This window comes from Arachis duranensis, chromosome 10, assembly GCF_000817695.3.
Source record: "Arachis duranensis cultivar V14167 chromosome 10, aradu.V14167.gnm2.J7QH, whole genome shotgun sequence".
NCBI classification, from domain to species: domain Eukaryota; kingdom Viridiplantae; phylum Streptophyta; class Magnoliopsida; order Fabales; family Fabaceae; genus Arachis; species Arachis duranensis.
Window position 1 is genome coordinate 81,244,237 of NC_029781.3, and position 10,630 is coordinate 81,254,866.

The 10,630-nt window shown below is 36.1% G+C and overlaps 1 protein-coding gene and 1 non-coding gene across 2 annotated transcripts in view; both read right to left on the minus strand.

Annotated features, from left to right (window-relative positions):
- Nucleotides 1-106: 106 nt before the first annotated feature.
- LOC107470444 (callose synthase 5-like) overlaps nucleotides 107-10,630 on the minus strand; it is an 11,799-nt gene continuing 1,275 nt past the window's right edge. The window contains 35 exon segments of the mRNA XM_052254932.1: nucleotides 107-778; nucleotides 997-1,182; nucleotides 1,272-1,322; nucleotides 1,450-2,244; nucleotides 2,332-2,561; nucleotides 2,667-2,779; nucleotides 2,899-2,982; nucleotides 3,075-3,190; nucleotides 3,263-3,382; nucleotides 3,466-3,577; nucleotides 3,679-3,868; nucleotides 4,223-4,291; nucleotides 4,385-4,510; nucleotides 4,597-4,706; nucleotides 4,813-4,964; nucleotides 5,079-5,196; nucleotides 5,304-5,398; nucleotides 5,523-5,646; nucleotides 5,920-6,080; nucleotides 6,181-6,438; nucleotides 6,521-6,643; nucleotides 6,887-7,053; nucleotides 7,232-7,313; nucleotides 7,444-7,504; nucleotides 7,590-7,642; nucleotides 7,810-8,153; nucleotides 8,349-8,463; nucleotides 8,556-8,681; nucleotides 8,790-8,865; nucleotides 8,980-9,194; nucleotides 9,322-9,451; nucleotides 9,555-9,646; nucleotides 9,779-10,000; nucleotides 10,082-10,289; nucleotides 10,390-10,511. Coding sequence (XP_052110892.1) covers nucleotides 548-778; nucleotides 997-1,182; nucleotides 1,272-1,322; nucleotides 1,450-2,244; nucleotides 2,332-2,561; nucleotides 2,667-2,779; nucleotides 2,899-2,982; nucleotides 3,075-3,190; nucleotides 3,263-3,382; nucleotides 3,466-3,577; nucleotides 3,679-3,868; nucleotides 4,223-4,291; nucleotides 4,385-4,510; nucleotides 4,597-4,706; nucleotides 4,813-4,964; nucleotides 5,079-5,196; nucleotides 5,304-5,398; nucleotides 5,523-5,646; nucleotides 5,920-6,080; nucleotides 6,181-6,438; nucleotides 6,521-6,643; nucleotides 6,887-7,053; nucleotides 7,232-7,313; nucleotides 7,444-7,504; nucleotides 7,590-7,642; nucleotides 7,810-8,153; nucleotides 8,349-8,463; nucleotides 8,556-8,681; nucleotides 8,790-8,865; nucleotides 8,980-9,194; nucleotides 9,322-9,451; nucleotides 9,555-9,646; nucleotides 9,779-10,000; nucleotides 10,082-10,289; nucleotides 10,390-10,511 — 5,577 coding nt within the window. The 3' untranslated portion in view covers nucleotides 107-547.
- On the minus strand, nucleotides 4,214-4,294 carry LOC127739617 (small nucleolar RNA J33). Its single transcript, XR_008005115.1, has one exon. It is a non-coding gene; the product is annotated as a small nucleolar RNA J33 (small nucleolar RNA).

Genomic DNA, 10,630 nt, shown 5'->3' on the forward strand with positions numbered 1-10,630 from the left:
AAATTTATAAGTAATTTTCAACGTATTATTTACCACTAATTAATTATATGCTATTATTCAATAAAAAAATTGCTATAAGCTAATATTATCATGAAGATTTGGTCAACAAACTTTTGGAGAATTCTCATTTTTCATTGAGTTACAAACACCCCACAAATAAAACTTGCCCTTCTGACTCTAAAAGCTGAAAAGTCAGAATTAGGAATATTAGAGTACAGAATCAATAGGGTACATACAAAAGTTCACATTCAATTCTTCCTTTCCTAAAATTAAAAAGAATAACAAGAATGAAGAATTGAAGATGAAATTTTATGATACTTTAGAATCAAGATATAATTCTTTTGCAATAAAATAATTTATGAACAAAATGCTGGCTGAACTCCCCCTCCAAAAACCATGACTCAACTGGCCATTTCTACAATACAATAATCTAACCGCAGCATGTGCTCTTTGATCATGTAAATTTGTTTTGATTTCCCAATTTGCATGTACTCTTATCTCATATTCTGTCAGCAACAATTTGCCACAAAGGTGTTTGGATGATTCTTTACTTATTCTTCTTACCGCCAGATAAAATACGCTGGATTTGAAGCCCTCTACTGAAAGCTTGGTTGAATAGAAGCCTAGTTTGAAATTCTGATACAAAAGGGAACCATGCCAATACAGCAACAGGTGCAAAGATAATAACTCCCATCAGATATTCGTAGCCTTTTGCTAAAGCTTTGACAGAACTCCACATTCTTATGGCCTTCACAATAGGCCTGCATGCTTGTGCTATCTGCACATGTTAAGATGCATTCTAAGTACATGGATCATAAGGGAACGAAAAATGGTTTAGACTTTGTATTCTATACCAAGCATATTCACATTTTCACTCTAAGAATGTATTTGGTATCTCATGACAAAAATACAGAGACATTAAGATAATGGGGACAAAGACAAGACAGAAACATTGTAAGAGGGTTGTATCTAGTTGCGTGAGTTCTAAAAGAGTACCTGTACAAGAGCCCAGCCTGTTGGAAAAAAGGCTAAGAGGCTGGCAAATATGTCAGTAACGGTGAGACCTAGCAAGACAAACATTAAGGTAAAGGCGACAACGGTTCCAACAAATAGGAAGAATTTGAGAAGACGGAACATCAATTGGAAGTCTGCGCTAAACTTCTTGCTTCCCAAGGACACAATCTGCAGTTTCCATGCCACCAGTAAATGATATCAGTATTAAGATAAAGGAAAGAAAAACGCTGCTAATCTTTCAAAATGATGATACTGACCTTCAAGGTGATCATGATAGCTACTATGACAAGCCAGGACAGACCGTAAACCTGCAAGGAAAATTGCATATGAACAAGTTAACATATTTCAGGCACTACCAATTACCAGAGTGAAGTATACTATTTTGTGCCAGTACATGCATGAAAATGCAAAATAAAAGGTACTTAGAATAATTACCACAATGCTCTTGTCGCCTCTTGATATATGGAGCTGATACACAATGCCATATTGATAGACAAAGAAACGCAGGGCTAGGAAACACTCCCAAAACCTTCCCATGAACCCAGTGTATTGCAAATGCTCTTGTTCCTCATCCCACCATGATTCCCAGCTTTTATTTCCAGGAACACCAATGCCACCTCGGCTACTTATCCATTTCTTCCAGTCATCCCAGTCTTCAACTATCTTCTGCCACTCAAATCCAGATGGATTAAAAAGGAAAGGAGCAAACAGCCAAGAACAAACCAAGAACCACATTGACCATGAAAGGAAAGCGTAAGCTCCACCAATTGCTGCCGAACCATAAGCCCTGTAAACTATGAGCAATATTAAAAGCTCAATCCCTTTCACAAAGTGACTCCTAGAGTACAGCCTGTAATTCTCAGCAAACTTCTCGTGGCGAACAACGAAGCCACGACCAGTTGCTCTGTACTTTGCACCTCCGTGAAGAAGAGTGCGTCCGTAGTAGTGCAACTTGGTTCCAAGAGAGAAAGTGAAGAAAACGGGTGCTAGCTGCAACTGCATTATTATCATCTCTCCCATAGCGGATCTGAAACCTCTCTCAAGTCCTATTTCCATGATCATGGGCAAAGTCATTAATAGCCCTATTTGAACAAGGGATTGTGAAGCCATTATTGCCCTCAGTGCCTCATCTCCCCTTCTATTTGCCAACTTAACTATTGCAGCCTCAAGTCCACTCAGTGACAGGTAAAGTTTGCCATACAAGAATGCATAAACAGTGAGGGCCACAACCTGTGAATGAATACAAGAAATAATTTAATGTCATATGCATACGGGACCAAAAAAATTTTTCTTTCTTCTGGATGAAATGACCATTACCATTGAGCTGAAGTAAAATCCAATAGATGTGAAATAGAATGATAGCATGCGGAAAAAGTCGAAACGATGCCCCAGCCTGTAGACATCCCTGCTAAGTGTCTGTTCTCCATTACCACAGGCCACCTTTGCTTCAAAGAGTGAGATTTGATTGAGACCAACATCTCTACCCTTTCCAACTTGGATGTATTCATGATGAGTAATGTTTCCACGCCTTAGTGTGGAGTTGAATCCTGTTTTCAGGTAAAAGACATGCACGTGATGCAGCATAGAGGAAGGAATATAAAAGTAAAAAAATACTATATATAGTGCTAAGAAACATGTTACAAGAATTTTACCAGCAAAAATGTCTTCACTAAGATTTATTACACGAGAAGCCTTGCTGATACCTCCACGGGTGATATGGAAAATTCTATCAAAAACATCAGGATGACCATAGTGGAACCGAACCCTGCAATTGGACAAGGAAAATGGAAAGAAAAGAAACATTTATTTGAGGGTCTACATATTTTGCATTCATTTCCCTTTTAAAGTAAATTATTGTCTCATGTTTGGATGAGTTCTACTTACTTTAGGGGTCTTGCAAGAACTCTTTGGCCAATAGTGACAAAACTTGTTTCTTGATTTGACATAAACCAAGCCAAGGAAGAAACACTGCACACAAGAGACAAAATTTTATATAATATAGAAATTATAACTTGATGCAGTGGTCACCAACAGTAAACATGGAAAATAATTCTTCGTACCTGCCAGTGAAGATATGCTCACGAACACCTAGTATAGTAGGTCGACGAACGCCATGATCCTCATTAAATTCTTCTAGAAGGTTACGCATTTTCAAAGCTTCTTCCAAGTAATTATCCTAGAAAGAATATGTCCAGTGTGAATTTTATTATATAGCTTCAAAGGTTACATAATATAATGCTATATATACCTGGTTCATGTCAATTGTCTGAAGAGCTTCCCCTCTAGTGAAAATGATAGCATGATTTTGATTTTCAGGTTTTCCTTCTCCTATCTTGGGTGGACCTGGCAATTTTATTCTATATATTTCCTGTATAATACAAACATAAGTCCTAATGAAGTTAACCAAGCATAAGTAAATTACTAAAGGTATTATTATATAAGAGAATTTACCTGGTCATGGTTGTCCACAGCTTTGACTAGCACAGAATAATAAACCTTCTGTACTTTTCCGGCTTCTCTTTCTTCAACTTCATCAATATAAGCCACACGAAGGGAAGGATTGCTACAAAAATTAAGAACCGTATGTAATTTTCTTAAATTAAGTGAAATGAAAATTCCAAATGGACTAACTTCGAATTTATCAGTTGGAGAACAATGACATACTTAACCATCAAATTCAATATGTCTGTTGCCCGGCGGTCTCCGCTGCGCTTCTGATTACCATAGATCTGACACGTGGCGACATATGTGAATTTCATGTCAGCAACAGCTTCGATACTGGCATACAGAGATCTCTTACTCTTCTTATCTTCCTCGGATGGAACAGTAACAGCCTTATAGCCATTCAGTATCTCTGTCCACAAGTAGCAAAAAACTTAAACAATCATCTTGGCACATAACTAACTGCCTTGCCAATAATATTGTTGAAGACTGGTATCTTAATAATAACAAGAAATATTTTGATGCAGAAGTTTATATTTGCTGTCATATATAGTATAGTTTTGTATAAATAAATGTTACTAATGTCTAGTCTTTTCAAATGTATGGGCAATACTTCTTTATGGGGTTAAAACTTGGTCAATAGTTGAGGACTGCTAAACAAAGCTTTTTGTCTCTACAAAAATGTACGAAAATGTGGATGAAAGATGGCTGTAGTGTTTAACTCTATTCATGGCTATATAAAAATTAAAAGAGTATCCATTCTTACCCCTTTCATTAGCCATATCAAGAAAAGCTTGGAGCTTAAGAGCTCGCCTGTAGTACATCATTCCCCTAACTGCATTAATTTATAGGAACAAGAAGAAAAATTATTAGTTGATCAAACCTTGCATATGGGAAGGAAAAGGGAGGGACACCATTGTATATATACCTGTCCGGCAAAGAGTTTGTCCTCTTAACGAGGCCCAGTGACGTAATTGCAACACATTCTCCTCTTTCTCCCAGACCTCGCTATCTTTCTTGCAATCAAGTCGCTCCATGAAGTTGTTCCATTCATCTATAAATACACTTCTTAGGCAATCTTTCCTCTTTAGAAAAAAAACAATGAAATCAAACTAATTGTATAGAGTAAGCTATTCCTACCAGGGTAGATCTTTTGCAGGTAATATATGATTGACACACCATCCTCATTTTCAACCTCAAGGTCATTCTTGGAATAGACAGTCTCTTCACTATAGTATGGAGTCATGACACTACAAAGAAAAACCAAAATGTTCTTTAATACATACGAAGGCACTGTACAACTTCAGAAATACAACAGCGCCATGGGCTGTTGCACAAGAAATAAGCATCACAAACCTGAATGAGAGCATTTTGCGAACCCTTGGAGCACGCGGCATATCCATGAACAATGAATTGGTGAAGAATGTAATCCTTCTGCGTGCCTCAAGGTTTGTTGGGACCTCCATAGCAGACTCCTTCACTGTCAAAAGTAAATGCAGGCGTCTAATCTGAAACAACAACGGTTCGTGACTCATGAGTTATAGAAGCATCTCTTAGTCAAAATATAACCTATGAGAGAGTAATTTTCCTCTGATTTTATGATAGCATCACTAATTAATTACCTGTTCCTCCCATTGTGCTGTAAGCACAGGAGGGAAGTACACGGCCGGTCTTGCATCAGTACCAGCAAAAAGTTGCCTTCCAGTGTCCTTGCTACTATGATTAAGTTCTGCTAACTCACTGATGAAAATCACACCATGCAAAAGCAAGCATTGTTACTTTTTAGTGAAAGTGGTGCAAGTATAACTACATTCCAAGTTTAGAGTAGCAATTAAGTGTCAACCAACCTAATGTCATTCACCATCATATCACGGGTAAATACTTCTAAAATATCTTGCAATAAGACTACCACTGTTCCTCGCTTCGAAGGATCTGCATCTTTCTGTAACCATAAAGGAATGTGTAAGTTTCCAAAAAATATAGCTACAGAGATGAAACTATTTAAGAATTAAGACTAAAATAAAGTGAAGATACTAAAATGATTGGTTTTCCTATGAATGACTTACCAAAATTTCAACAAGCTCAACAAATTTCTTACAAAGGTTGGGCAAAAATGCCATTCGGAAATTTGTAAGAAGGGTATTCTTGGAGATGCTGTTCTCAACTTCCTTGAAGATCACGGAGATTGTCCTGTGTCATCATAATGAATTCAGATGTACTTTCAAAAATTTGATGCTTATGAAATTTCTATAGCTTCAATTCTAGGTTAATCAAGAATAACAACAAAAGAAGCTTATGTCAAATTTTGAATTAATGTGGTTCAACCTAAAATTTGATCAAGCAAGTAATTCCTAAAATAACGTGGGGGATATCATATCTGATATCATGAAACGTAAACATAAATGGCCAAAGGTCAACTAATAAATAACCAAAAAGGTCAATAGATAAGATTCAAAAAGTTACCTTTTCTCAAGGTCACCAACCACCAAAGTATTTAGAACATTCTTAAAAGCTTCATAGCATTCAATGACAGCACATTTCATATATTCATCATGACAAATGCGCTTCCAAAGATCAGAGTCCTTTCCATGAAATTGAGCTGCCATATCTAGTGCTACAGCAATCTACAAAGGTATAACATCGAATTAATTAGAGGAAATAGTAACACATAAACCTTCCCAAAAAATGTAAATGAATAATAAATTAAAAGAAAATCCCACTGACCTTGCTTGCAAGCAAAAATGGTGGCCATTGAATTATTTTCAAGCTAGGGTCTAATGAGTAAGGAACCATCAAAAGATCCATCTCCCTGCAGTGATGTGAACTGAGAGGTTAGACCCCAATAAGTGATTTTGCAAATAGCTAGAGTTTGGTTCTAAGGGCTTGCCTATCACTTATGATATCTTCCTCACGGAAACTACAGATAATTTCATTCCATAATTGAGCAAATTTAGCAGCTTCAACCCTTCTACTGGGAGTAACCTGTAAAAGAATGGAAACATAAGTGAACATAAATGATTACATTAGTTTCATGTAGTTAGTTGCCAATGAAAATGATAGAAACCTCAGCAAAACGCTTTGACAAAGAGAATCTCCTCTTCTGGTTTTTGTCAGTAGGGACCAAGAATGCGTTAAATGCGCCGGGCAATGACTGAAACCGTGATCTTAGCATGGTCAAAGTTCGAATCTGCAGAAAATGGAAATGGAAATTTGAGTTTTTTACACCTTGAAGACCTTTAAATTTGAATAATAAGCATGTATAATCATGATTCAGTACTTCATGCACCAAAATGGATAATACAAATTTCTTGATAAAATAAGTTGAATCTTTTGTATGCACAAAAATGAAGAAAATAAATAAAGTAGTTTAATATGAAATTCTTTCCACATCTAGGAAGCTAGCTAGAAATAAAGTTAAAGTGATAATTACCTCTCCTAAACGATCAAAGGCTCCAACAACACCACCAGACAAAGTTGAGAAAATGGCATACCAAATTTGAGTGTCCATGAAATAGACCTGTATATTCATAAATGTGAACTGAGATGTTGCCATGACGTGAATAATGAGAATAATGATTTATCTTCTTAATTGATTTTCTTAAACATCCTCCTAATTATTAAATAAAAAAAGAATTGGTTATTCTCTAAAACTTTAAGACATCAATTTTTATGAGTTTTAAATATTTCATTAACGTAACCAGAAATGTATTAGACTAGACCAATAGATCTCAGATGAACTAATTATAGCAGAAACATTAAAAAGAAGAAAGTATACCATTAGGGAAAAACTCATGCCAAGCATAATCAACATGGCGAATCCTCATTATCTCCTTAGTTGGCTCCACTAGAGGTTTAATCTGAAGTGGCAAAAGTCACATAGTTTAAAAGAGCGAGAATGAATTAGCGAACATAAAAGGTGAGTACACCGCTACTCTTAAAAAATAATAATAATAATAAAAAAATCACATGTAAATCTATAAAAATTACCTGGATGAAATAGCTAAATGCCACTTTGGAAGCCAAAAGAAGCAGCCAAAAGAATGTGTACCTAAAAATCAAAACCAAAATTAGTTCAATGGTGAGATAAATTTCTAGTGGAAAACTGGAATAAGATGGTGTCCTGAAAAGCTCACCTAAAGAGAGAAAATTGACTCTCATGCATTCCTCTTCCAACATAGATTCTTGGCTGCACAGGTTGAAGAATCACTCAGAAAATAATTAATGCAGGCGCTATACCCAAAGATTACAAATTGTTCAATAAAATGTTCATATAATTATTTTTAGGCCACACATATAATAGTCCCTTGTAATCTTCATATTTTTTAAAAGTGAATGAAAATAGTAGTTTCCTACCTGAGCCCACCACATGAAGAATCTTACAATACGCCAGTCTGAGTTTTCAATCCAACGCCTGAGCATTGGGAAGAAGAAGAGAAATACTGTCAATGCATTGGGAAGCAAGTACACTGCAACTGCCAATAAATACAATTGTGGAAGGCCCTTTGTATCACCCAAGAACGAAAGTATCTTCGTGATAAACTCTGGGACATTATTATTATTCTCGAAGGAACCAATATACAACAGTGGAAGAACTATGACCCAAAGTATGCTAACAATTATTTTCAGTAAAAGCCGTAGTACATTAGTGAATCTCCAACGATGATACCCAGGAAAGTTCAGAACCAAGTCCAAGATACCTAAGACAAAACAAATGAAGCAAGGAGGAACATTTGATGTGAGATGATAGATATATGACATATATTTGCATGGAAAATAATAGTAGCTTTGTTCAAGTAAGACTTCTTGCTAATTAATTAATTAATTAATTAATTAATTCTTCTGATAGTTTCATGTGAAGTTTAATTAATTTGCATGAAGGTAGCGCTTCATACCTTGTAGTAAGCGTAGTATGGCTGCTGTGATGAATATACTAGAGAGTTTGAATAAGAGTGGTTTTTGAAAGAGTTCGTTCAATTGAGTATTGTTCCACGAAATAATAATCATAACCTGTAACAAGAATAAGAACCAAGTGTTTTAGGCCTTACGAGAAAAATATCTACTTTGTAATAAGCTCATTTCCGTTCTCTATATATACATACCTGCAACGCCATTATATAGAATGTCCAGAGACGATCAAAACTGCGAAAGATGTGCCAGAATGAACGGCTCTCAACAAAATTTGATTTGCCCGTTTTCCCAGCTTTCTTACGAGCACCGTGTCTTCCCTGATATATAAATATGCATGGAATTTCAATATTAGAATTGAACCAAAACTACGTATTTTACATTTGCTTCCATATTAATATATGGAAATTAATATCAATGAGATATACCTGTGACACAAATGTGGACTTGAAAAAATCACCATCATCACGCATGGGCCATCCAAGCGAAAAACAATCAGGTGACCTGAATGTATGTATATAGAATAATGCAATTATCCCAAAGTTAAAGCCAAAAAAGAAAAGAAAAGAAACTATTAACTACAAAGTGAAATAAGAAAAATAAAGCTAAATGTGCTACCAGAAATACTCATTTAGATCATCATAGTTGCACCATGATGAGTGGGGTGCAGTTCCATTTTTACCCCGCTGTGCTTCATTTTCAATAACTCGGTATATGGGAGTTACAACTTTGCGAAGGAATGACTCATCCTCACCACCATAGGAAGGTTTGATATTTTCACCAGTGACAATGCTAACATTTCCGGCCAATAGACCGTTAAGTTCATAGGCCATCTGATATTATAGTTGGATTCTGTTAGTACTTTGTAGAACATTACTGTAGCTTCTAAAATTATTTGAAAACTCAGACAGTAGTAGTGTAAAGACTGAAGAGAAAAAAAATATAAAAATGTGTACTCACATTGTGAAATATATAGCATAGGCACTCTGGCATGAAACGAAGATTGGAAGCTTCACCCCATATGAGAAGATATAACCCCATATATAGCAGCTTTCTCTGCTGTATCTCTTGCTGACCTTGCTGGGGGAGTCTGTGTCAAATAACAAGACAAGAACATTTTTATGCAAAGTTAATTTTGTCGGGAAAAAAACGAAAAAAGAAAAACAGATCTGTTATATTTATATGTATGTTACCGTAAACTATGTTTTCTTCCTAAAAACTTGCACCAATTCTTGTAATTCTTAAAGAGTTCATTCATCTTTTCGTCAACAGCCCGGTCATCCAACTGTAATAATTGTTCAACAAAAACAAAAGTGTGTGTCAACCTGATGTAAGTGAAAATAGAGTATAATAAATAATAACCAAGTTTAATTAGTTGTTATTTATTTGTTATTCAAATAAAGGAGAGGGTAGGTGCCTTGTTGAGAGGCTCAGGTTTTGGATTGAGCCTTATATGAGAGTTAGCAAGAAGCAGAATCAAGTGCTCTCTTTGGTTCCTGACATTGTCCTTCTGGAAGCCAAACATGGCTCTAAGCCAATCAAGCAAGTCCAAATCCCCACTTCTCTGCCTGTGTTGCTCGAACGTACTTGGCCAGTTCAACCCCCGGGTGTTCCACAGAGCAGAAACTGCTGCCTTAATCTACCAACACCACCAAGGAACAAATCAGCACAACATTTACAAATAAACAAAACATCAAACACATGGTGCGCATATGGATACCTCTTCCAGCTGCATAATTTGCTGAGAAGCCCCAGCAGAATCCAATGGAAGAATGTTGAAAGGGGCATAAATCTCCGTCTTTTCTTGGACATCTCTAGCTGCTGCAATAATCTCAGGAGCAACTTCTTCAACTTTCTCAGTCTTGTTAACTGCACAAAGCACTTCAAAGAGTACCCCTGCAGTTTGGTATGCTTTACCAAGCTGTGCTCTGCAACAACAAAGAGTTTAATTTTCAGTTCAAAGGAGACCAACCAGTTAGTTTAGTGAAAAGGTTAATAACATATAATAAATTAAGGGTGTGCATGGACCTGTCAGCTTGTTCTCCTTGGTCAAGAGCTCTAACATAGTGCTCATAGTATTGTTGATAATAGGCCTGGATTTCCCTTGCATCTGTCTTCTTAACTCGGGAGGCAAGACTTGTCGCATTGTCCTACACACATGCATGCGCATATTTTCACTTCCATACAAATATAACGAGAAACTCAACCATTTTTAATATTTTGTCATTATTTAACTAACATAATTATTAAATTATTTTTAATAGATAAA